The sequence below is a fragment of the Myxine glutinosa genome, chromosome 1 (assembly GCF_964187855.1).
Source record: "Myxine glutinosa chromosome 1, kmMyxGlut1.1, whole genome shotgun sequence".
In the NCBI taxonomy this organism is placed as follows: Eukaryota; Metazoa; Chordata; class Myxini; order Myxiniformes; family Myxinidae; genus Myxine; species Myxine glutinosa.
The window spans coordinates 58,778,252-58,805,028 of record NC_136261.1 but is presented as its reverse complement, the minus strand read 5'-3'; the positions used below and the strand labels follow the sequence as shown (position 1 = coordinate 58,805,028).

The 26,777-nt window shown below is 41.7% G+C and overlaps 1 protein-coding gene across 2 annotated transcripts in view; it reads left to right on the top strand.

The window, feature by feature from the left end:
- NRDC (nardilysin convertase) overlaps window positions 1–26,777 on the top strand; it is a 189,807-nt gene that overhangs the window by 39,764 nt on the left and 123,266 nt on the right. For both annotated transcript variants that reach the window (XM_068111994.2, XM_078772235.1), the window contains exons 5-7: window positions 8,898–8,971; window positions 18,481–18,576; window positions 23,152–23,256. In XM_068111994.2, the coding sequence (XP_067968095.2) occupies window positions 8,898–8,971; window positions 18,481–18,576; window positions 23,152–23,256 (275 nt within the window). The remainder of the gene's footprint in view (window positions 1–8,897; window positions 8,972–18,480; window positions 18,577–23,151; window positions 23,257–26,777) is intronic.

Genomic DNA, 26,777 nt, shown 5'->3' with positions numbered 1-26,777 from the left:
TATATCGAATTTAAAATAGATATCGACACATTGCCGTCGGTGTCATGTTGGGCGGTGTATGATACACCATGACGCGATTTTAAAAAATATATCTCTGCATTTTCCCGCGTGTGTGGAATGTTTGTGGAAAATTAAAGATTTCAAATAAACCTATTTAAAGTGTATGCGCACATAACTAATAAAAAAAACGAAGAAATATCTCTCGGTAATTTCCTGAAACATATTTTACTTCCGGCTAATATGTTGAATGAAATAAAAACGAAGAAATATATGTCGGCATCATTGTTGACGTTTTTGTGACGACTATCATCAAACGAAATAGTAATATATCATAACGGAAAAGCAAAAGCGAATTTTTAATATATATCGACACATTGCCGGCGGTGTCATGTTGGGCGGTGTATGATACACCATGACGCGATTTTAAAAAATATATCTCTGCATTTTCCCGCGTGTGTGGATTGTTCTCAATTATTGCTGACACCGAGTCTAAAAGTAAAACGATCGATAAAAATGAAATCATATGGTGAGTTAGATTGGAGATAAAGGCGTGAGAGAGACTCAATGGCCTTGAAGTTACAGGCCTTTGAGAATTCATTTCGTTCTATAAACGGCAACTTTCATCGGATTTTCTTCCCGTTTTTTTTCAACCGAGTCTAAAACTATGTTAGCGACTGTGAAAAATGAAATGATTTATCGAATTTGATTTGAAATAAAACTGGGGGAGAGCAAGACACCACGGGCCTACAAAACAGGACTCAAAGCTATGCGAGTTAATAAAATGGTGGATATTTGTTTATAGCCACTCCCAGAATGGGTGGAGCTATGGGTGGAGCTACTCTGCAAACCGAGTAAGCCACACCCCGGACAGACACCCAACAGATAGACAGACAGACAGACAGAATCATCTACGGCTATTATAATATAGATAACATGTGAATGCATGTGCGTGCACAGGGGAAATACAGTTTGAAATGTGTTATTAGTTATTACATCTCATGTAAAATGTGACTTTAAGAGCTCAAATCCTCTCCCTCCCACATCACGCACATGGGGGAGAGTGGGGCACGTACACATCCACACATGTACACATCCACACATGTACACACACACACACACACACACACACACACACACACACACACACACACACACACACACACACACACACACACACACACACACACACACACACACACACACACACACACACACACACACACACACGATAAAGTAAGTACACCCAATGTAAAGTTTTGACTTTTTCAACATATTTCAACATACAGCTATTTGATCTTCATTTCAACAATATTGATAGATAAAGGTGATATAATATAACAAATATCATGAAACATTTACATTTTGTAGTCCATTGTATAATTTAAATAAACATAAATGCAAATTTCACATGTGGAAAAAGTAAGTACACTCTTGGCTCTAATAGGTGGTATTGCCCCCTTTGGTGGAAACAACCTCAAGTAGGCGTTTCCAAGTAGGAAAAACCAAGCCATGAGGTCGAAGGAACTGCCTGCAGAGCTCAGAGACAGGATTGTGTCGAGGCACAGATCTGGGGAAACCTACAAAAATATTTCTGCTGCATTGAAGGTTCCCAAGAGCACAGTGGCCTCCATAATTCTTAAATGGAAGAAGTTTGGAACAACCAGGACCCTTCCCGGAGCTGGCCGCCCGGCCAAACTGAGCATTCGGGGGAGAAGGGCCTTGTTAAGAGAGGTGATCAAGAACCCGATGGTCACTCTGGCTGAGCTCCAGAGATCCTATGTGGAGATAGGAGAAACTTCCAGAAGGACAACCATCACTGCAACACTCCACCGATCTGGGCTTTATGGCAGAGTGGCCAGGTGGAATTTTTCCATGAAAAACGTACCCGTTGGCAAACAAACGGGTACGTTTGTTCCATACCCAGTCAATGGCAAATCTGCATATGGCGATCCGCGAATTCACGTTTAGAAAGTAGAAACCGTCACGGCATTTCGTCATTCACTTGAATTCGATTTCTCTTTTTTCATTCCAAAGAGCATAACTCCAATCACAAATTAAATAACATTAATATAAAAATTAAACTTTTAACAACATTCGTGACATAAACAAATATTTAAATCCTGATGTGAAGTTCCGTACGGTTGGGTGAATACAATTACAAATTCAAAATCGTAATTGTATTCACTCAATTCCAATCATCAATTGATACTTTAACAAAACGATTAACACGATTAACGTTTAACGATTTAACATTACGATTGAATGACGGTTGTATTTGGATATTATCAAACCCGTGCATTGCCGTCACCTGTCCACTTCCGCATTCACGGCAGGTTCATAGTTGTCATCAAAATCTAAACAGTATTTGTAGAATTTCAATAAAAGCCACATTACTGTTCATATCGGGAAATATTATTCCATCGTGTTTGGAAAAACTGGAAAATTGGAAAAACAATATAGCCTATTTTACTCCCAGGGGTCCAAGGAATACCCACCCAAAATATCGTTGCAATCGGTTGAGCCGTTTTTGCGGTACCTTCGAACGGACAGACGGACATTTGGTGAATGATAGTAAGATGTGTCCCAATCTAAAATACATCCATAAAACTCAACATCATGAAAATCGGAGGCATATTATTCAAGAATGGTTGTGATCAAAAAAGTGTTTTTTTGTTGATTAGAACACAATCTGAAAAAGGTACGTCAAGGACAATAATCACATATCAGGTTCACCACTTCAATACAAGTCCACTGTTATGATGCAAGAGCATCTTGGAAGGCAAAGCGGTCTTTGAGATTCATCATTGGCAGAATGGTTTTTTTTCAGACCGGCACTTGACGTTAAGGTTTCATTTTGAGGTATATGATGTAAATCAAGTGTAAATGCACCTTGCTGTAGGCAATCGTGAGTGGGAAATTTCTTTATTATTAGACAAACCTTCATCGAGTTTTGCTGAAAAATGTTAAAATGTCTATAAAGAGGTCGTGACCTTAAAATTAGGTCAAGGTCAAAAAATGATGACAAACCCACATACTTTCTATTCACTTCATTGATGTGAAATTTAATATCGAGAGTCCCTCACTCTTCAATTAAAAAAAAAAAAAAAAAATAGAGTCGAGGCTTATGAAAGAGCTAACATTTATCAAACAAACAAATCAAACAAACAAGCAAACAAAGTATATAAAAAGGGGAGCGGTCGACAAGATGGGGAGAGAAGGGGAGGAAGCACACAAACACAACATTTGAGAGCAGGGACATCGGGAGATGTGTGGGAGGGAGAGGGCCTGGGGGGAGGCAGGACAGGTATAAAACGCAAGGACACCAAGGACTTCCAGGAAAGCAGTTGGTATTTCAAAAAAGTGGATTTGGGGTGAAATTAGCGGGGGTAGAAAAGATCAAGGTTTTGGATTGGGGAAGATAAGAGATGGTGGTGAACAGCCGTTTTAAAGACCTGGAGGGAGGAGTGGGATTGAAGAGAGTGAGGGAGTTTGTTCCAGAGGCAGGAGAAAAGAGGAATGGAGTGAAGGTGAGCAGAGAGTCTTGATTTTGGCAGTTTAACCATAAGAGGGTTGCAGGCAGATCTTGTGCGACCTGTAGGAATATTTGGGGGACAGAGCCCAGAGAGAGCTGGGGGAGCAAGGCCAGAGAGGAGTCGGTAGAAGATGGAAAGACCACCAAACCTGCCTGTGGTGAGTAAGTGAAAGGCCCTCGGAGATAGCGTCATCGCGGGAGATTCCAATGATTCTGAACGCTTTGGTTTCAACAGCGTGAAGACGAGCTAGGTGTGAGGCAGGAGCACCAGCCCAGAGGGGAGAGCAGTACTCCATTGAGCTGCGGATGAAAGCCTTGTATGTGGTGAGGAGCTCAGGTGTGCCAAGGAAGGACTTCGCACGACGGAGGATGCCCAGTCGTCGACTGGCTTTAGAGGCCAGCTTGGAAATGTGGTTTTCCCAAGAAAGATCATGGCAGATAGTGAGACCCAAAAGCTTGAGCGACAGAACTTCTTGGAGAGGATTGTTGAGAAAGTAGATGGGAGGGTTGTCCAGTCGGTCTTTTCGGAGAGACATCGTAAGAGTGTGAGATTTGTCAGGATTGAAAGACATGTTCCACTTGTTTGCCCAGTCTGTGATTTTGTCCAGGTCTGCAGAGAGTGAGGAGGCTGCAGACTGCCGATCTGAGGGATGAGGAATGGAGCGACAGAGAGTAGAGTCATCAGCAAAGAGATAGAGAGGATTTTCAAGAGAGTCAGAGAGATCATTGATGAAGACCAGAAAAAGCACAGGGCCCAGAACACTGCCTTGGGGAACTCCAGCCTGAACAGGAAGAGGAGATGAGAGAAACCCATTCAGGGCCACACGTTGACTACGACTAGAGAGGAAGTCCGCCAGCCATGCGTGGAGATTTCCATGGATACCAAAGGAGGAGTGTTTGGTGAGCAGAGCGGGGTGCCAGACCATATCGAAGGCACGTGATATGCCAAGGGAGACAGCTCTAATTTCCTGTTTGGCATTGAGGACCTCCATCCATTGTTGAGAAAGCAGAAGCAGCATGTCCAGAGTAGAGTGACGAGGTCTGAAACCACATTGATGATCAGAGATCAAGCCATTGGAGAAGAGGAAATATTTCATATCTGAAGCAATGATTGATACCATGACTTTGCTGATAATTGGGAGAAGGCTGATTAGTCTGTAGTTGCTGGGATCGGTTTTTGCACCTTTTTTTGCAAAGCGGTGATGTTGGCTGATTTCCAAGCAGATGGCAGATGACCTTGAGGAAAAGAGAGGGTGAAGAGAACAGAGAGAGGGAGTGAAAGAGCGGAAGAACAGGATTTTAGGACCCGTGGGCTGATGCCGTCAGGTCCAGTTGCAGAATCAGAGTCGAGGGTTGACAGAAACTTTTCCACCTTGTCAGGAGGAAAGGACACGGAGTCCAGGAGCAGCTGGGTACGACTGGGTACGGTGGGTACAGAGAGGGATGGGTTTGGGACACAAGATTTAGAGGCAAACACAGAGTTGAGGCATTCAGCTTTTTCACCTGTGGAGTCAGCTGTGTAGCCGTTTGAGGTAAGGGAGGGGATGGAGGGGGAACAAACACCAGAAACAGATTTGACCAGATGCCACCAAGATTTGGAAGAGGGAGACAGATAAGAGAGTTCGGTCTTGAGAACGGAGAGGTTTATTGTTTCCTGGCTCTCCTGAGGGTGGACACACACTTGTTTCGGGCTTTGTGAAAGGAAATGAGATTTCCTTCTGTTGGATTTGCTTTCCACGAGACGAAGGCAAGTTGTTTCTGGGTAACAACCTCACCACAAGATTCCATGTACCATGGACGGGAGGAAGGGTATGACAACTGAAGACGAGATGGGATAAATCTGTGCATGAGAGAGAGCAATGTACTTTGGAAGAATTCCCAGGATGAGTTGATGTCAGAGGTGGTAGAGATGGGAGACCAGTCCAGGTGATTGATGGCTGCTTGAAGACCGTGCCAGTTGGCCTGAGTGAAATGCTAGACTCTTCCGCTGAGCAGGCTCCCTGAGAATGGTCAGAGAGATGTCCACTTTAACAAGCACATGATCAGATGAGCCGATTGGAGCAGAAGAAGAGCAGCAGACATTTTCAGGGAAGTTAGTCATAACCAAGTCCAGAAGAGAAGATGCTCCGTTGACTGAGATCCAGGTCGGGATATTGACAGATTTTGTCAGTCCCAGTGAGTAGCAGAAGTCCTTTGCTGAGGAGCCATGGCTGGTGAGAGAGGTACCCACACCCAGCCAACTGGCATGGTGACAATTGAAATCACCACATATGAGGAAGAGAGAGTTGGGATGAGTAGATAGAAGTTGGTCCATATTATCAGACAGCGAGATGTAGATGGAGTCATCACTGTTTGGTGGACGGTACAACACACATATGAACAAGAGGTGGGTGGGAGCGAAGGAGAAGCCGTAGCCAGAGGTATTCCTGGGGGTGAGGTGGAGAGAGTGCAGTGCAGGGCGAGTGAGGAAGAGAGTTTTTGATAAAGATAGCAACCCCACCTCCAGGACGAGGCTCAGGTCGATCATACCAGAGGAGGGAGTAACCCGGGAGAGATACTAAGGAATCAGAGACATCATGAAGGAGGAAAGTTTCTGTTAAGCAGATCACGTCTGGTTTGTCAGAAGCAACCTGTATGGAGAGATCAGTTAAGTTTGAACGAAGGCCCCGGATGTTTGAGGTCCATACCGTTAATGAAGAGGAAGGGGGAGCATCGGATACAGAACAGGGGGGAGGAGGGGTAGGGTAAGATGCGGAAGAGGTGGAAGAGGAAGGGAGAGCTGTTGAAGGTGTGTCAGAGATTTCAGAATAGCTCGGAGAAAGGGAAGGATGGGGCGGACAAAAGGTTTGATGGTGATTGTGTGAGGCACAATGAGGGGTTATTTGAGGAGGGGGAAGAGCGAGGCAGAAGGTTGGGGGAGATGGAGGTGAGAGTTGGAAGGGGGAAGAAGCGGGGAGGACGCTTTGAGGAGGGGGAGTGAGAGGGGGGAAATTGAGAAGAAATGAGGGTGGGGAGATTTGAAGGGGAGGGGCGAGGGGGGAGTTTAGGAGGGAAGGGACAAGGGGAGGGATTTGAAAGGGATGGGATATGGGGGAGATTTGGAGGGGAGGGGCGAGGGGGAGTCTTGGAGGGGAGGGGTGTGTGGGGAGTTTAGGAGGGAAGGGGCAAGGGGGGAGATTTGAAAGGGATGGGTGATGGGGAGGATTTGGAGGGGAGGGGCAAGGGGGAAGATTTGAAAGGGATGGGTGATGGGGGAAGATTTGGAGGGGAGGGGTGATGGGGAAGATTTGGAGGGGAGGGGTTATGGGGAAGATTTGGAGGGGAGGGGTGAGATTGGATTTTAGAAAGTGTACGATTAATGGGAAACGAACATTTATTGCAAAATGAGTTTCTTGTGACCTTCGAGTCAAAAATACGTTTAAGGACGCTGGAGGGAGGATGGAGTGCAGGAGAGTTTAGGGAATGTAGAAAAGAGGCACTGTAAGAGATGGAATATTTTTTTGGGATGAATAGATTTGGTGAGCAAGTCGAAAGCAACCTTTTAAAAAAGAAGAAGAAAACGGTGTTATAATATACGACGGAATACAGAACTTGAGGGGAAAGTGTAAACATTTTAAAGTTTAACAGTGAAAATTATCTGGGGAAATGGGGGAGAAACACGTGGTCGAAGAACGAACGAACGAATAAGAACGAATAAACGAATGAGAACAACAAATAAGAACAGAGAAGGAAATGCTTTTTTTTGTTTTTTTTTGTTTTTTTTTTAGTTGAGATTTTAAACAAGGAAGTCGGCTCTGGGGTGAAAAGACTGGGAAAACAGAGAACGAAAGTTATTGGAGCACAAACGACGGACCGCTGAGAGAAAAACAAAGCCTCAAGGTTGGACATTGTACGTGTACAAGGCCTCAAAAGACACGACACAAATTAACACGATTTTCTATACAGGTATGAAAGATTTGCACCGAAAACCTTCCTCGGGACACACTATACGTACACACACCATAAAATAAATACAGTTGTAACGAAAATACAAATGGGAACAATTACTTAACTTCGATTTCGATGGAGAGCGTGGACAGCTGCGAATAAACGAAACCTCGCCGGCAAGACCGCAATTCCACTCCTCCCTCCAGGTCTTTAAAACAGCTGTTCACCACCATCTCCGAGATGCAACTAAAAAATTGGGAGTGTAGTAAGAAGAAGTGGTCGTTTAGTTCTCCTCAGGATCTAAGCAACTCTGGGGTACCATTAAAAATTGGGGATGCTAGTTGTCGAAACATAACCTACAACAACTACAAACCACCATCTATCCTATAGGGGGAGGGTTAATAAAAACGCAATGTATTTCAACACTTAAATGTAGACAAAACAATCTTAATGGCAGAGGTGGTTTGCCTCACACCATCTCTCTGTAGACTTCATCATGTATCCTGTGTGTTTCTGTTTACTAGCAACGGTACCCGCCTTATGGGCGGGTCTTCAATTGGGAATCCCAAATGAAAAGGCAAAATATCAGAAATTTGAAGGCTTTTTAAAATTTTAAACGATTCATATGAACATCCGTTGAATCATATCACACGCAAATCATCAAAATCTAAACAGTACATGGCGCCCATTTTGAAAAAAGATTGAATTCTGCAAAACGGAAGTGGCCGCTACACGTCTTTCTCAGTCGCACGTTTATGTGTGAAGAGTGCGCGCCGAATCTGTAACACGGAAGCGGCCGCTACACCTGTTTCTCAGTCCATTTGCACACACTGCCATGTTACTTCGGAGCCGCACGTTTATATAGGAAGAGTTCGTCAGGAGTCGATCTCTCTCCTGGTACGTAGAATAAACAGTATTTGTAGAATTTCAACAAAAGCCACATCACTGTTCATATCGGTAAATATTATTCCATTGTGTTTGGTAAAACTGAAAAATTGGAAAACTTGGAAAAATTGGAAAAACAATATAGCCTATTTTACTCTCAGGGGTCCCAGGAATACCCACCCAAAATATCGTTGCGATCGGTTCAGCCGTTTTTGCGGTCCATTCGAACGGAGAGACAGACATTTGGTGAATTATAGTAAGATGGAGGACAATTCTGCATAACACACAAAAGTCCTTCTGTATTGCTTCCATTTATTATAAGATTCCATGATTTCCTTAATTTCAGTCTGCACCTTGTCCAAGTTCCAAGATTGTTTTCCTTCCATGGATTTGAGCACAATGTTTGAGAATCTTGCCACGTTAGGGTACTTCTTGGTCTTTAACAACCACAATGGTTCGTTGAGGTTGCTTCAATGATAACCTTCTAATGGATCATGAACAGAGATGACGTATAGTGTTTAAAGAATCATATATGTTCTGTTTATTTTTGAAGGTGGGCTCAGTTCTTTGTAAGCCCTTTGCTGCGCGAGGATGCTGTTTCCCGTGAAACCGAGGCTGTGGACAGTGGTACGTCGTTCTTCATAATGCTGTCTTCTCTATTGTTACTTTGATAACAAACTGTTCTTGTATTCATATTAGTCATTTATTTCGGTGTGTATCAACCTTTTTGCCTCCGTGGCCCTCCTGTGTCCAATAAAATATTCCAGGGACCCCCAGAGCTAGGCCTAGATAAGATACCCCTCCCCTATTTTGCTACAATGATAACAAAAGCGCTTGCTTTCAAAAAATAATTTATTAAATGAAAAAGTGGTTGCTGTTGCTTGTACTACTACACTGCTCGAGAGCTATTAGTAATCCAACAAACAGAACTTAACTTTATAAACTTAACAGCTTTTGTTAATTTCAGTTTACTGAATGTGGTTAGCCTGCTTGTTAAACATGATACATATAAATTGGCACATCAGAACAATATAAAAAATAGGACTGTGGGTCCTGAAGATCACCTGGATCACCAGCAGTGTATTGCTGCCTACACTGGTGGCTAGCAATAATACTGTCAATGTGCAGGGAGATCTTTAATAAGCAGACACGCATGTCATCTTCAATGTTTAATCGTGACCTATATTTAGTTTTCAGTGCTGTCATGGCTGAAAATCCAGCCTCACACAGGTAGGTGCTGCTGAATGGTATTAACTTCATTCATTGCTGCATCATGACATACCTGGAACTCATCACCACACTGAGCCCACAAACACATATGATTACCTTTTGAAACAGCCACTAATGCTGTTTAACACTGAATTTAAATAAATTTGGAGGAATCTGGACATCCATAAGGAAATCTATGCTCATCACGTCGACGAACAGATCTGAGCAAAGATCTACTGTAGTCTATATACCCCACAAGGGTTAATAGCATGACCCTTCCTGCCGCTGACATGGCATTTTCATGGCATTTTTCCAAGGCCACTCCTTATAACAAAAGTAATAACAACACCAATGATAATAGCATAATATTGTTGCGGATTCGGGGTCGGCGCTCCCCTTACCAAAGGGGGGTTAATCCCCTTGTCTTTTAAGCTGGCCGTCCCCCAATCCTGGAAATTATAACGCTCCTTTCCGGTCGAGATTGGCCAGGATGATTGGTCAATGGAGTCCCAAATACCTGAGTGCCAATCCGACCACAAAGCAGGGAGATAACTCCCGCTCGGACCGCGGACAAGATGGAAATTGCCGAGCGGTTTAGCAATCCGAAGCCCGAGCCATTAACAAAGGACTAAACCCGATCCTGAGCGGTTTCCCAAATCGTGCCACAGGTACTCAATGGAGAGAAAGGACGAAGACGATCGAATGGAGAGGAAACCAAAAGGTAAGGAAGAACAAAGGATTTATTACAACAACCAAAGAAGAGGAAATGAAAGGGAAGAATGTACAAGAAGAAGAAGAAGCAGGACACAGAGCAAGCTTATCTATACAGTCTTACTTAACCCCAGGACAAACAGACAGACTTACACGTGATGGGTAGGGGAGGAAGGTCCAAGCAGATGGTCCAGGCGATGGGATCCGGCTCCGGTCCACTCGAGTCCGGCTCCGGGTCCGCGGCGAAGAATGGCCGGCAGCTTCGCGTGTCGTTGGCGCGCGACCGGACCTTTACATATGCGAGGGCTGGACTGCTGCGTACGTAATATGTGCGCCTGCTGCCTCTCTCTCAATGTTCATAAAGCGCCTTTCAAACGAGTTCATGAAACCGGAGCCTGCTGAAAGAAGTCCATGACAATGGATCGCTCCCTGCGCAGTCCTTACACAATCAGCTGTCCCCGCGCAGTCCGTGAAAGGGCTTGGCGCGTGCGCTTATATAGTGCGCTTGGAGATCAAGCCGCGCCACGCCCACCAGTAAGCTCACCTCAGCCCTGGTTGGTTTGTTGACAGGGCCACACCTCGTTCTTGGCGCTCCGCCCCCCTTCTTCTCCAGCTTGACCGCGTGCGTAATGGCGGCCGGGGCGAGCGCTAGGGTGCATCAAACGCCCAACTATTTTTAAAAAGATGTTGGATTGATCTGTCCCAAATTTTATTTTGTTCCAATCATAAAATAAAGTTGCTATGCAAAATTTGGTAAGGTTTGGACATCATCTTCTGGGTCCACCTCACCATTTCATATTTTGAGTCGGTGGTATCAGAGTTGGAAATTTGACACGCAGCTGTTTTGAGGCCCATAAATAAAAATGAAAGGATTGACTGATTGCTACATATAATAACTCTTTGTAAAGGTATTATTGTGCTCTGTAGCAATATATCATCATCGGGATAGGGATACAATTCATTTATATACAAATAGTCAAAATAATGATTTTTTTCAAAATATGGATATAAAGCTAAATGAAGAGTATTTTTAAAATATAATATATAAATTAAAGAATATCCTGAATGTTGTAGTCATCTTGTCTTTACAGAGATCTTTTAACTAGACAAGATGATTAAAACAATTATTAGGCTATACTCTAATAAAATTGGATAATTGATTTATTTGTTGTACATAATTATGAAATGACATTATTGTTACTAATACTACCTTTTTCTTTCAGATAAAACAATGGATGGCACAGTAAAGAAAGCATCTGTTGCAACAAGAGAGTCCACCAAGGTGTTTGGTCTTGGAAGTGCCATAACTGAACAAGATTCCCAGATCAATGGCACCAGACTTCCTACTTGTTTACAAGTACTACGTTGTTTCATGTGGCACACGGAAGATGGCAAACTTGAACGACGCTCTCGGTGGGAATCAGCAAAGCTTGTACTGCAGAAAGTGACACCATTTTATGGCAAGGCTAATATTCCTATCATCTCTGAACGCAAGGCTATTGAGAAAATTATCAAACTTGCAGATGATAATTCCAAGCTTAGATCAATCCCTATCAACCGAAGAACAACTCCAGCAAGCATCACAAAGGTGAATCAAATGGAGATGAAATTTATGGAGACATTTCCCTTGTGGCCCAATGATGCTAGTTCTCACATCAAGAATCCTGAAGACTTAGCATTCCTGGAATCTATGAAGACAGATCGCTGTGCAACATTTGGCTGCCAAGATAAACTGTTGGCAGATAAGATGCAGCGTAAAGTGAACCGCGAGGAAAAAGAATCAGAGAGGCGAGCAAGTATGGAGCTGGAGTTCAACATAAATACTACAACCACTGTGTATAATATTAGTGACAGTGATGAAGAAGTAACTCTTGGACCTTCAACAAGCACACCAACAACCTCAAGAAGTCATCATCATTTAGTTAGACCTGGCACATCAGTTTTCATTCCACATGACATCCTGAAGAGGCCCAGTCTTGTTTCACTGGCAACAAGGATGAAGATGACACCAACCCAACAGGCTGCTTTCACAGAAGCTCTTATTGAAGAAACAGGAGGGGATGTAGCGAAGGTGTCAACATCATATGCTACAGCAGATAAATCAAGACGCAAAATTGGACAGCACATTGCTACTACCTGTAAGGACAAATGGATACCTCCGGAGCTTGCTACGTTGCACTGGGACTCAAAGCTGCTTCCATGCTTAACTAACCAAAACACTTTTGAAGAACGCCTGGCTGTGCTTTTGGGTTCTCAAACTGATATGAAGCTGCTGGGTGTTCCATCCTACAAGCCTGGAACAGACCGTAAATCTGGAGATATAATTGCTCAGCTGACTAATAACCTACTTGAATCATGGAACTGCCAAGAGAATGTTGTCAACTTGACATTTGACACAACTGCATCTAACACTGGCCACATCAGTGCAGCTTGTGTAACAATTCAACAACGGCTTAACAAAGCTCTTCTGTGGTCAGGCTGCAGACACCACATTGGTGAAGTCATTCTTACGCACATTTTTACTGATCTTAAAGTTGAAGCATCTAAGTCACCAGATATCTTCCTCTTCTCAAGGTTTCGCAAGAACTTTGAAATGTTTCCACACACATTCAATGAACCACTTTCACGATTTGATCCATCTCAACTAAATGAAGCAGCAACAAGTTTGACAAGTGACTGGCAAAATAATGTTCTCAGACTCTGTCACACCGAGCAATCTCTAAAACGTGATGATTATTTGGAATTTGTTGATCTGTGTACTGTATTCCTTGATGGTGAAGTAGCTGAACATCAAATAACCTTCAAGCGTCCTGGTGCACTGCATAAAGCCAGATGGATGGCGAAGCTCCTCTACTCAATCAAATTATGTCTCTTCGAAAAACAAATCGCTGATCTTCCAGCAGGTACAATTACCACAGAAAAACAAGTGCCAAAGATCAGAGAATTTGTCACGTTTGTCACTCTAGTATACAGCTCCTGGTGGATGACATGTACCTCTGTCACCGATGCCCCATGGAATGACCTGCAGCTCATCTCCAAACTGAAACAGTATGAAGCTGTCAATGCTGGAATCTCAAGAAGTGCCCTGAAAGCCTTCAAACGACATCTCTGGTACCTCACAGAAGAGATGGTTCCACTTGCCCTCTTCAGCTCAGTTGTTCCTCATGACCATCGCCGTGCTCTGGCAGACAGACTTCTGGAGGTTCAGCCAGATTTTCCAGTAACCAACCCACAAGGACGGTTTGGTACTGGGTTTGGAAAGCACAGATTTCCTGATGACTTGACTGAGAAGACCACTCTGGCTGATTTTGTTGGACCAGATTCATGGTACCTATTTCATCATCTGAAGCTTGACTGGGCATTTCTAGTTACCGATGTTCAAGAATGGACTAACTCTGCAGCCTACCAGACATCATTGACTAATGTTGAAGCCTTGAATGTGGTGAATGACTCTGCAGAAAGGGGAGTTAAGCTTAGCTCTGACTTCCTTTCAGCAGCCAGAAGTGAAGACCACTACCAAAATGTGCTACAAGTTGTTGAGCACAACCGCAAGGAGAAACCGAATCTTCGAAAGCGAGCAGCTCAAGACTAAACTGTCAGAAATATCCATGAAAACTACAGTATCTTTGTTTTGTTTCTATTTTCATGTTCATCCATAGTCAGATGTACTCGTATTAAGATGATAAATGCTAAGATTGTGTATATATGATTCTACTGTAATAAAAATTATATCATTCTGGTATCTATAATACATGTGATTATACCAATAAAATCATGATTTTGACTATTTGTGTATAAGTGAATTATATCCCTATCCCTATGATGATTATATATTGCTACAGCGCACAATAATACCTTTCCAAAGAGCTATTGTATGTAGCAATCGGTCAATCCTTTCATTTTTATTTATGGGCCTCAAAACAGCTGCGTGTCAAATTTCTGACTGATACTACCGACTCAAAATCTAATTTGCTGAGGTGGACCCAGAAGATGATATCAAAACCTTACCAAATTTTGCATAGGAACTTTATTTTATGACTGGAACAAAATAAAATTGGGGACAGATTGTTTTCTTGACATAGGGGCGTTTGATGCACCCTAGCGAGCGCTTAAGGCAGCGAAGGCTCAATGCAGCAAACGCTGCTGGCAAGGCCGCGTACCCAATTTAGAGAGAGAGAGTGCAAAATGAATGGAATGGGGCCTATCTTATTTAATTAATACAACGCAGATTCAACTATTGGGAACACAGCCTTATCTGAAACACATATTAAGGAAATAACTGAAAGTCCTATGGTGTCCTACGTGTTTCTTGTAGACTAACTATGGGTGCGACCTCTTTAAATGATGGAATATTTACAAGAGTTATTATTTACAAGTATTTACAAGTGAGGGGTTCTCAAAACTGCAACAATATGAATGTTATTACAAAACAATATCCCTCCTCGCCAAAGGTTTTTTGTGACGTGCGATATTGCCCCCCTCCCCGACATGACTCCCCTTGCTGCTCCCATAGTGAGCGGGTGTGTTCTAAGTACTAAAAATTAACCAACGGAAGCACTACATGGTAAACACTCGACTGAGTCAATAATTTCCCCCTGCCATCTCGCAGACCCCCTGTCGGGACTCCGCGGCCTCCTAAGGGCCCCCTAGAAATTAGAATAGGATTTTCATATCAGCTTACTGAATTCAACCACCAACTATAGTTGATCTCAAATGACCTATGTTGATCTAATGACATAATGACCTAATGACCTAATGACATACTGACCGAATGATCAAATGACCTAATGACCTATGTTGATCTCAAAAATAGCTATTTTTGAGATCAACATAGGTCATTAGGTCAACATAGGCCAAAGGTCAACCCCTTTTTTGAAATTTCTAAAATCCTTAATTTTCATCTGATTGACTTGAAATCTGAATAGGATTTGCATATCAGCTTACTGAAACCAACCACCAACTAGTTTTGTGGTCAACATACGCCAAAAGGTCAACATAGGCCAAAGGTCAACCAGTTTTTTCAAATTTCTAAAATCCTCAATTTTCATCCGATTGACTTGAAATTTGAAAAAGCTTTACATATTGGCTAATTTAATTCAACCACGAACTATTTTTGAGGTCACCATAGGCCAGAAGGTGAACATAGGCCAAAGGTCAACCACTTTTTTTTCCAATTTCGAAAATCCTCAATTTTCATCCGATTGACTTGGAATTTGAAACGGATTTTCATATCAATGAACTTAATTCAACCACCAACTAGTTTTGAGATAAACATAGGCCAAAAGGTCAACATAGGCCAAAGGACAACCACTTTTTTTCGAATTTCTAAAATCCTCAATTTTCATTTGATTGACTTGAAATTTGAGTGGGATTTTCATGTCAGCTAACTGAATTCAACCATAAACTATTTTTGAGATCAGCAGAGGCCAAAAGGTCAACACAGGCCAAAGGTCAACAACCATTTCAAATTTCTAAAATCCTCAATTTTCATCAGATTGACTTGAAAATTGAATGGTATTTACAAATCAGGTATCTGAATTTAACCAACGACTTTTTGAGGTCAACCATAGTCACAAGGTCAACATAGGCCAAAGATCAACCATGTTTTTCAGATTTCTAAAATCCTCAATTTTCATCTGATTGACTTGAAATTTGAAAAGGATTTACATATCGGCGAACTGAATTCAACCACCAACTATTTTTGAGATCAGCATCGGCCAAAAGGTCAACATAGGCCAAAGGTCAACCACTTTTTTTCAAATGTCTAAAATCCTCAATTATTCATTTGATTGACTTGAAATTTGAATGGGATTTTCATATCAGCTAAATGAATTCAACCACCAACTATTTTTGAGATCTGCATAGGCCAAAAGAGCAACATAGGCCAAAGCTCAACAACAATTCCAAATTTCTGAAAGCCTCAATTTTCATCCGATTGACTTGAAATTTGAATTGGATTTTCATATCGGCTAACTGAATTCAACCACCAATTATTTGTGAGGTCAAAAGGATGCTCTACTGAGTGCCATTCTGCTTTGTTCTATTTTGCCAAGTGTCGCTCTATGAGTGATTTTTCATTTGTGTGTTTGTTGGTTTGTGTGTTTGTCTGTCTGCTCAGATATACTTGCCTTCAGGTCACAGTTTTTAACCAATCTTCATGAAACTTCACCAAATGGTAGAGTTCGTGTACCGACAAAATCCTATATATCTTTGAGGTCAAAAGGTCAAAAGGTCAACATAGGCCAAAGGTCTGACTTTTTTTAGAATTTCCAAAATCCTCAATTTTCATCCGATTGACTTGAAATTTGAATAGGATTTTCATAGCAGCTATCTGAATTCAACCACAAACTATTTTTGAGATCAGCATATGCCAAAAGGTCAACATAGGCCAAAGGTCAATGACTTTTTTTTAGAACTTCCAAAGTCCTCAATTTTCATCCGATTGACTTGAAATTTTAAAAGGATTTTCAAATCAGCTTAGTGAATCCAACCACCAATTATTTTTGAGAACAACATAGGTCATAAGGTCAACATAGCCCAATGGTCAATCACTTTTTTCGAATTTCTAAAATCCTCAATTTTCACCCGATTGACTTGAAATCTGAGGAGGATTTGCATATCAGCGAACGGAGTTCAACCACCAACTATTTTTGAGGTCAACATAGGCCAAATTTCTAAAGTTGTGAATTTTCATCCGATTAACTTAAACTTTGAAGAAGATTTGCATATCAGGTCACTGAATTCAATCACTAATGATTTTTGAGGTCAAAAGGATGCTCTTCCGAGTGCTATTCTACTTTGTTCTGTTTTACCGAGTGTCATGCTATGAGTGATTTTTCATTTGCCTGTCTGTGTGTTTGTTTGTCAGTTTGTTTTTCCGCACAGAATAAATATGATTGTCTCTGCAACCGTTGGTCCGATTGACAGGAATTTTTTAGCATAGGTTCACCTCCACCTGCAGATTTTTTAAACGCCAATTATGACGTCATAGGTCATGTGGTACGGGCGCCATCTTTGCACGTCTATATCTCCGAAAGCGCTGAATAGAAAAAATTGAGACATGGCTCATTGTACAGAACTCTCCATGGGGAATAAAATATGTTAATGATTATCTCTTAGATGTGCCATTATGACTTCATAATTCGACAAGTACAAAACTTCATCCGATCAAGATGCAATTTCTTGAGCATCCTGTAGGCATAAATTTGTGGAGAAAAAACATAATGATGACGTCATCGGTCACGTGGTTCAGCTGCCAACTTGGAAAAACCGAAAAAATTTGCACCTCTATATCTCCGAAAGCGCTGCATCGAAAAAATTGAGACATGGCTCATTGTAAAGAACTCTCCATGTGGAATAACATATGTTAATGATGATGTCATTGGTGCCTTCATTATGACGTCATAATTCGACAAGTACAAAACTTCATCCGATCAAGATGAAATTTATTGAGCATCATCTAGGGATAAATTGGTGGAGAGAAAAAAATATTGATGTCATCGGTCTTGTGGTTTGGCCGCCATATTTGTTTTAACACAAAAGCCTTAAAAAAAACACTGAAAACACGTCCTGGCGAGGGTCTGCAATCTCTGATTGCTCTTTCTTGTTGCATATAATTTTGTGTGCTCCTTCTGTGTCCATCTAAAGGGTTCCTTATTCAAAAGGGGTCCTTCTGTTGTAATGTTGGAATCGCTGCATTAAAGCTCGGGGTCCTGCTTCTTCCTCTTCCCTCGTGGGTAGACAGGCTTTTAAAACTGGCATTCTTATGATTAAACGGACCCTATTTTTTGTTCTACGTAAATCGATTATTAACTTTCCAATGGCACTATTTTATTACTATAAGACAATAGGAACCCTTTAGAATAAAGCATGATGGACAAACATACACACACATCGACAAATGCATCTTCTTTTAGTTGTACTGCATATAGATTGACATTTCATGCCCTTTATAGTTCTACAAATTGTGTTCTGCTCAAACTCTGAAGTGCTGATATCTAATCACTTAACATTATAAAATTGTAATCTATGAAGGTCCACAGTCATTCTTATTTTTAAATGTAATAAATGAATAAGTAAAAGGCATTGTTTTGTTTTTGTACACTTTGCTTTCGACCCTTCATTTTCCTTCTTCCTTCATTCGCATGCCCTTAATTGTTTGCTCCCATCACGTTCAATATCTTTTCACTTCCTCCCATTCTTGTTGTTTCTTACAGAGTTCCAGCAGGCCCTCCTTTCTGACTCAACAAGATGGGAGGCTCTAGTTTCTTCTCTGGCACGTCGAGGCCATCCCATGGGCAACTTCTCTTGGGGTATGAATAAAACACGACTGAGCTCTTTGTGGAATTGTTTTGCAATTTACGAGACGATTGAAACAAAACCGGATTTCCTGGATGAAGCAATACGAAATGAGAAACCTATCTACATTTGTACAGCCGTACATGCTTTTTTCCATCGCATCAGTGGAAGTGGTCATTCCACGTGTTGTTTGCTTTGAGGTATTCTTGCAACAGCTGACTTCTTCTGATGTTTTCAGGAAAGCTAGGTCATAAATATTGGGTCTTCCCTTTAAATCCACTCCATATTGAGTCTGCAATCATGTACAGTCACATGAAAAAGTAAGTACACCCCATGTAAAGTTTTGACTTTTTCAACATATTTCAACATGCAGCTATTTGATCTTCATTTCAACAATATTGACAGATTAAGGTGATATAATATAACAAATATCATGAAACATTTACATTTTGTAGTCCATTGTATAATTGAAATAAACCTAAATGCAAATTTCGCATGTGGAAAAAGTAAGTACACCCTTGACTCTAATAGGTTGTATTGCCCCCTTTGGCAGAAACAACCTCAAGTAGGCATTTCTTATAACTGTCTACCCGTCTCTGACATCGACTGGGAGAAATTTTTGCCCACTCCTCCATGCAGAATTCTTTCAGCTGTGCGATGTTTGAGGGGTTTCTTGCATGCACAGCTCGTTTCAAATCCCCCCACAACATCTTGATGGGATTTAGATCCGGGCTTTGACTTGGCCATTCCAGAATCCTCCATTTCTTTCTTTTCAGCCATTCCTTGGTGGATTTACTGGTATGTTTAGGGTCATTGTCATGTTGCAAGGTCCACCTTCGGTTGAGCTTCAACTTTGTGACAGATGGCCTCACATTATCCTCAAGTACCCTCTGGTACAATGAAGAATTCATAGTGGATTATATGATGGTGAGCTGCCCAGGCCCTTATGCAGCAAAGCTGCCCCAAACCATAATAATTCCACCACCATGCTTTACAGTTGGTATCAGGTTCTTGTGGTCAAATGCTGTTTTTTATTTTCTTCTGGTACTGTGGCCAAATAGCTCTACCTTTCACTCAACTGTCCAGAGCACATTGTTCCAGAAGTGCTGGTCTTTGCCTAGGTGTTCATTGGCAAACTTTAGTCTTGCCCTGATGTTCTTTCTGGACAGCAAAGGTTTCTTCCTGGCACACCTCCCATGTGGATCAAATTTGTGCAGCCTCTTTCTAATGGTAGATTTGTGCACTTTGACATCAACAGTGGCAAGAGCTACCTGTAGGTCCCGTGGTGACATTCTGGGGTTCTTAGAGACTTTGTTCAGCATCTTGCGGTCTGCTCTCGGGCTGAACTTGCTGGGGTGGCCTGGCCTGAACAAGTTGGCAGTTGTTTGGAATCTTCTCCACTTGTAGATGATCTTCCGGACAGTCGAATTATTGATTTCAAATTGTTTGGAGATCTTTTTAAATCCCTTCCCAGACTCATAGGCATCTATAACCTTCTTTCTGAAGGCCTCAGAGAGCTCTGTTGATCTCGGCATGGTGACGCTGCACACTTCAACAACAAAGAGCAAACCAAACAAAATGTCTGAGGTTTAAATAAGACAGGTTCCTCCAAGATCCTCTCTAATGATGTACTAATCATTTGCACCTGAGCTGGTGCACCTGATTCTAATTTTAGGTATTTGAAGTAGTGATAAATGTAGGGGTGTACTTACTTTTTCCACATGCAAAATTTGCATTTATGTTTATTTAAATTATACAATGGACTACAAAATGTAAATGTTTTATGATATTTGTTATATTATATCACCTTTATCTTTCAATATTGTTGAAATGAAGATCAAATAGCTGTATGTTGAAACATGTTGAAAAAGTCAAAACTTTACATGGGGTGTACTTACTTTTTCACGTGACTGTATGTGTCCGAAGCATAACTTGTTTTACCATTTGAGCTTTTGACATCAAATTTTCAACAAATGCTTATTATGAGAATATGGAGAAGATTAATTAATAATTATTTCAAAATGTCAAAGGGCAAAGTCACAGTGAGTACGCCGCTGACAGGGGGAGGAGATGAGAGGATCCCATCGGCATTATCAGCCGTTCTGCTGCTGCGCTGTGTGAGATTGCCGGTTGTTTTAAATCGTTTCCCTTTTTCTTTATTTATTTACCATTGAGTTTCAGCGTGGTTGACCAAACCATAACAATTTTTACGAATTGAGCTCTTGTCATAAAATCTTCGACAATTCTTTATAAGAATATGAAGAACACTAATTAATAAAATGTGCATTTTAAATGTTTTAAACTATTGTTTTCAATTAGTTTAATTCGAGCACAAAGCAGAGGTGGATAACCAAAATGCATTTTGAGATGTTTTCTAGTTTTTATTTATCTTTATTTTGATCCCAACTGCCTTGATCATATTTACGGTTCTACAACAAATGTGGCAAATATGGAAAACTTCAGTCAATTAGTGGCTTTCTGGTTTGTCGCTATAAAATCGGTTCATGTTAAGTTGAATTATTGCACTTTTTATTTGATGCTTTAAAAGAAAAGATTTTTGTGGGTTGTTTAATGGTGGCTTTTTTATGCCTCCGCAGCTGACGGCTTTTGAGGTATTAATGTTTTTGGACTGTCCATCTTGCTGTCCGTCCGTCCACCTATTATCGCTTTGGGTTACTGCAATAATTTGAACCACTGCAGGGATTTCAACCAAACGTAGCACAAGCATATACTATAATACAAAGACGAACGGATTCGATTTTGTGTCCAAAGGTCATGTGCTCTTTAATTTAAAATATTTGTCACTGTGATAACTTGTGAAACACTCAATAGATTTATATTAAACCTTGCTAAAGTATAGACTGTAATACGAAGATGAACTGGTGACTTTTTTGGTTCAAAAGATCAAAGGTCCAAACTTGGCACGTTTATGGAATGTGATACAAAGATAAACTGATTAATTTTTGGGTTCAACAGGTTAAAGGTCATGGGCCATTTAAAAAAATAATGTTGCAGACCATAACTTGGGTTGTAAGCATCTGATGTTGTCTCTCTTCTTATCTCTCTGCATCTTATCTCTCCTTTCTCTTCCTCTCTCTCTATCTCTCTCACTCTCTCGCCCTCTCTCTCTGTCTATCTCCCTTTCCCCCTTCCCACTCCGCTTCTCTTTCAATTGCTCATGTGACCCTAAAAAACAAATTGGCATACTTGGTCGAGGCCCTTGGAAAAGCTCAAGCAGAAAGGAATGGAGCAAAATGGAAAGGGGAAACACCAACTGCAGAGTAGAAGTGAGAGTGAGATCAAGGAGGGGATCAGAAGGAGGACAAGGAGGATCATGAACATGGGGAGGACAAGCTGCACACAAGCTGAATGAAATGCAGCAAGAAGTGGAAAGGGAAAGGGGGATGAAACGTGAAAATAACAAAACAATTCAAAAATGAATAAAGGTTAGGGAGAGCGGTGAAAAATCAGAATAACCTGTAAAAGGGGAGTGTTCGGGAATGGGTTCGTTTGGGGTGGAATAAATCACGAGCAGAGATGGGAGATGACCTGAGGTTGTGGTGAACAGCTGTCTTAAAGCCCTGGATGGAAGAATGGGACTGAATACGCTTTGAAAGTGGGATCCATATGTGAGAGAAAAGAGGAACAAATGAGTGGAGGTGAGCAATGAGGCTGGATTTTAGGAGTTTAACAAGAAGAGGGCTACTGGCGGACCATGCGCACCCTGTAAAAACCTGGGAGGGACACAGCCAAGAGAGGGCAAAGAGTGCAAGACCAAAAAAGGAGGTGGTACAATACAGAGACTCTACCAACGTATCTGTGATGTGAAAGTAACAGGCCGAGAGACCTAACTTTGTCATCGGAGATCCCATTGTTTTGAGGGTCGTGCTTACGACGGCATTAAGGAGGGCAAGGTATGAGGCACGCGTGCCAGACTAAAAGAGCAGTACTCCATCAAGCTGCGAAAAAAAAGTCCTTGTAAGTTGCAAACAATTCAGATTGACGAAGCAAATACCTTGCACAATGGAGCATATCCAGTCAGCAGCTGGCTTTGGAGGTCATCTGGGAAATATTGTCTGCCCAAGAAAGACATGGCTGATGGTGAGGCCCGAATGTTTGAGTGACTTAATCTGTTCAAGTGGTTTGTTTAGGAAGTATATGGGAGGGTTTAATGGGGTTAATAATGATCAAGATGGGGGATGACAAGAGATGATGGTGTTCTGCTTACTTGAGAAGTGAGAAATAAACAGCATCTAGAAGATGGTTCCACAGATGGGAGAAGTGAGAAATTAGAGTTGAGATGAACAGTCATCCTGGACTTTGGAAGGTTAATCAGGAGGGGGTTACTGGAGGAAAGCGTGCATCGTGGAGTCGCTAGGGAGGGTCGGAGAAATGAGAGAATAGACCGAGCAGAGAGAGCTATGTTGGACAATAGACGTTGGAGAATTTATAGACCACCGACCGAGCTGCACATCACCGATTCAGTGGACCCACGTGCATTTAAAAATGTCTTTTCAATCAAAAATCGATGCGTTGAGCATATGCTATTTACTGGATGAAGCGTTTGATATTGCACCTTATTTTGCCAGGAAATCGAACATCTCTGCAATGTCATGGCCTTCACAAGAGCCTGCGGGAATTCTGGCAAAATCATTACAGTGCAAATCACATGACACTTGCTGTCCAATCACAAGGTGAAAAACAGCCATCATTTTCTTTTTCATTTACAACGCCTTGGTTTTTTTATTTTAAAATAAATATATACTCGTATATAATTATGTACTGTATATGTGGGTGTGTATGTGTATATATATATATATCTATATATATAAGAAAATTTTTGTTACTTGCAAAATCAAAGATTTTTCAATTATATTGGTCGGTTGCGTTTGTGGTTCTGTCTGTCTGTTTGTCTGTTTGTTACTTGCCGGAAAAGATTCCGGCAAGTATGTTGATCTGTTGGTTTGTTACTTGCCGGAAAAAAATTCCGGCAAGTATGTTGATCTGTTCGTTTGTTACTTGCCGGAAAAGATTCCCGCAAGTATGTTGATCTGTTCGTTTGTCTGTTTGTTACTTGCCGGAAAAGATTCCGGCAAGTATGTTGATCTGTTCGTTTGTTTGTTACTTGCCGGAAAAAATTCCGGCAAGTATGTTGATCTGTTCGTTTGTTACTTGCCGGAAATTTTTTTCCGGCAAGTATGTTGATCTGTTCGTTTGTCTGTCTGTTTGCAGCACTGCGTCTACACCGTTGCACGGAGAATCGCCAAACTTTGCACACATATTCGTCTTGCCCTGGAATAGACTGTGCCCAATTTATGACGTCATCGGTCACGTATTTCGGCCGCCATGAATAGAAAAAATTGAGACATGGCTCATTGGAAAGAACTCTCCATGGGGAATAAAATATGTTAATGATGACGTCATCAGTCACGTGGTTCGGCCGCCATCTTGGAAAAACCGAAAAACTTTGCACCTCCATATCTCCGGAAGTGCTGAATAGAACAAATTGAGACATGGCTCATTGGAAAGAACTCTCCATGGGGAATAAAATATGTTAATGATGATGTCATCAGTCACGTGGTTCGGCCGCCATCTTGGAAAAAACGAAAGACTTTGCACCTCCATATCTCTGAAAGTGCTGAATAGAAAAAATTGAGACATGGCTCATTGTAAAGAACTCTCCATGGGGAATAAATTTTGTTAATGATGACGTCATCAGTCACGTGGTTCGGCCGCCATCTTGGAAAAACCGAAACACTTTGCACCTCCATATCTCTGAAAGTACTGAATAGAAAAGATTGAGACATGGCTCATTGTAAAGAACTCTCCATGGGGAATAAAATATGTTAATGATGACGTCATCAGTCACGTGGTTCGGCCGCCATCTTGGAAAAACGGCAAAACTTTGCACCACTATATCTCCAAAAGTGCTGAACAGAAAAAATTGAGACATGGCTCATTGTAAAGAACTCTCCATGGGGAATAAATTATGTTCATGACGACGTCATCGGTCACGTGGTTCGGCCGCCATCTTGGAAAAACGGCAAAACTTTGCACCACTATATCTCCAAAAGTGCTGAACAGAAAAAATTGAGACACGGCTCATTGTAAAGAACTCTCCATGGGGAATAAAATATGTTAATGATGACGTCATCGGTCACGTGGTTCAGCCGCCATATTTGTCCTAAATGGCCGATAAAAAAGTAAATTCCGGCAAGTCCTCGGTCTCTGACCGATTTTTCAGTGCATATCTGTCACTGAAACGTAATGCTGGGTTATTTCTGCTTGCGTCTTGCATCATCTTGAGGGAGGAGCGGTCGGAGGGGTGTGCGGGTGTGTGTGGGGATGTCACACAAGCCGAAATAACCCACGACCGCTCTGAGTGCTGCCCACGATGTGAAAGTTGAAATTGAGTACTGAAAAAATATCTCTGAAAGTACTGAATAGAAAAAATTGAGTCATGGCTCATTGTAAAGAACTCTCCATGTGGAATAAAATATGTTAATGACATCATAGGTCATGTGGTTCGGCCGCCATCTTGGAAAAAACGAAAAACTTAGCACCTCCATATCTCCAAAAGTGCTGAATAGAAAAAATGGAGACATGGCTCATTGTAAAGAACGCCATGGGGAATAAAATATGTTAATGATGACGTCATCGGTCATGTGGTTCGGCAGCCATATTTGTCCTAAATGGCCGATAAAAAAGTAAATTCCGGCAAGTTCTCGGTCTATGACCGATTTTTCATCTGTCTGTCTGTCTGTCTGTTTGCAGCACTACGTCTACACCGTTGCACGTAGAATCGCCAAACTTTGCATACATATTGGTCTTGCCCAGGAATAGACTGTGCCCAATTGATGACGTCATCGGTCACGTGGTTCAGCCGCCATCTTGGAAAAACCGAAAAACTTTGCACCTCTATCTCCGAAAGTACTGAACAGAAAAAATTGAGACATGGCTCATTGTAAAGAACTCTCCATGGGGAATAAAATGCGTTAATGATGACGTCATAGGTCACGTGGTTCGGCCGCCATCTTGGAAAAACCGAAAGATTTAGCACCTCCATATCTCCAAAAGTGCTGAAAAGAAAACATTGAGACATGGCTCATTGTAAAGAACTCTCCATGTGGAATAAAATATGTTAATGATGACGTCCTCAGTCACGTGGTTCGGCCGCCATCTTGGAAAAACCGAAAAATTTTGCACCTCCATATCTCCGAAAGTACTAAATAGAAAAAATTGAGACATGGCTCATTGTAAAGAACTTTCCATGGGGAATAAAATATGTTAATGATGACGTCATCGATCACGTGGTTCGGCCACCATATTTGTCCTAAATGGCCGATAAAAAAGTAAATTCCGGCAAGTGCTCGGTCTCTGACCGATTTTTCATTTTTGTTTGTTTGTTTGTTTGTCTGCACGCGCAATCTCCTGAACGATGAAAGATAGGAGGAAACCTCTGACACAAAAAAGGCCGGGACGGGCCCCGGGAAGGTTATAGGCTAGGTGGCGAGGCTGGTCGAGGCGGCCTCGGTCGGGCTAGGCCCATTTCGCAATTAAAAGCTGAGCTGAATTATAGTAGTCAACCTTCTACGGCTGCGGGTAAAAGCTGAATTATAGTAGTAAATTAATTCAAAAAGAACTAAAAATGTCGGGACGGGACCCGGGAAGGTTATAGGCTTGGTGGCGAGGCCGGTCGAGGCCGCTTCGGCCGGGCTGGGCCCATTTCCCAATTAAAAGCTGAGCTGAATTATAGTAGTCAATCTTCTACGGCCGCGAGTAAAAGCTGAATTATAGTAGTAAATTCATTCAAAAAGAACCCGGGCAACGCCGGGTGCTTTCGGCTAGTATATACAGTGGGACCTCTAAATCCGAATTTAATTCGTTCCAGCGGCAGTTCGGATTGGGAAAAGTTCGGAATTAGAAACTATTTTCCTCATAAGAAATAATGGAAAGTGAATTAATCCGTTCCTGGACCCCAAAAATCCATTATCAAGACACTGTTAACTGCAAATACACATGATTCAAGGTAAAATAAGATGAGTAAATGCCCTAAATATCAAATAATAATAATAATAAAAACAAGAAATAAATGTACTAACATGAAAATAACTGCATTTACCTTAGTGGAGAGTTCTGATGGTGCATGTGGAAGCTGGAGAGGAGGAAGGAGGGACAGGGTTTTATTGCTTGGAAGGTGAGGCACCTTCCAAGC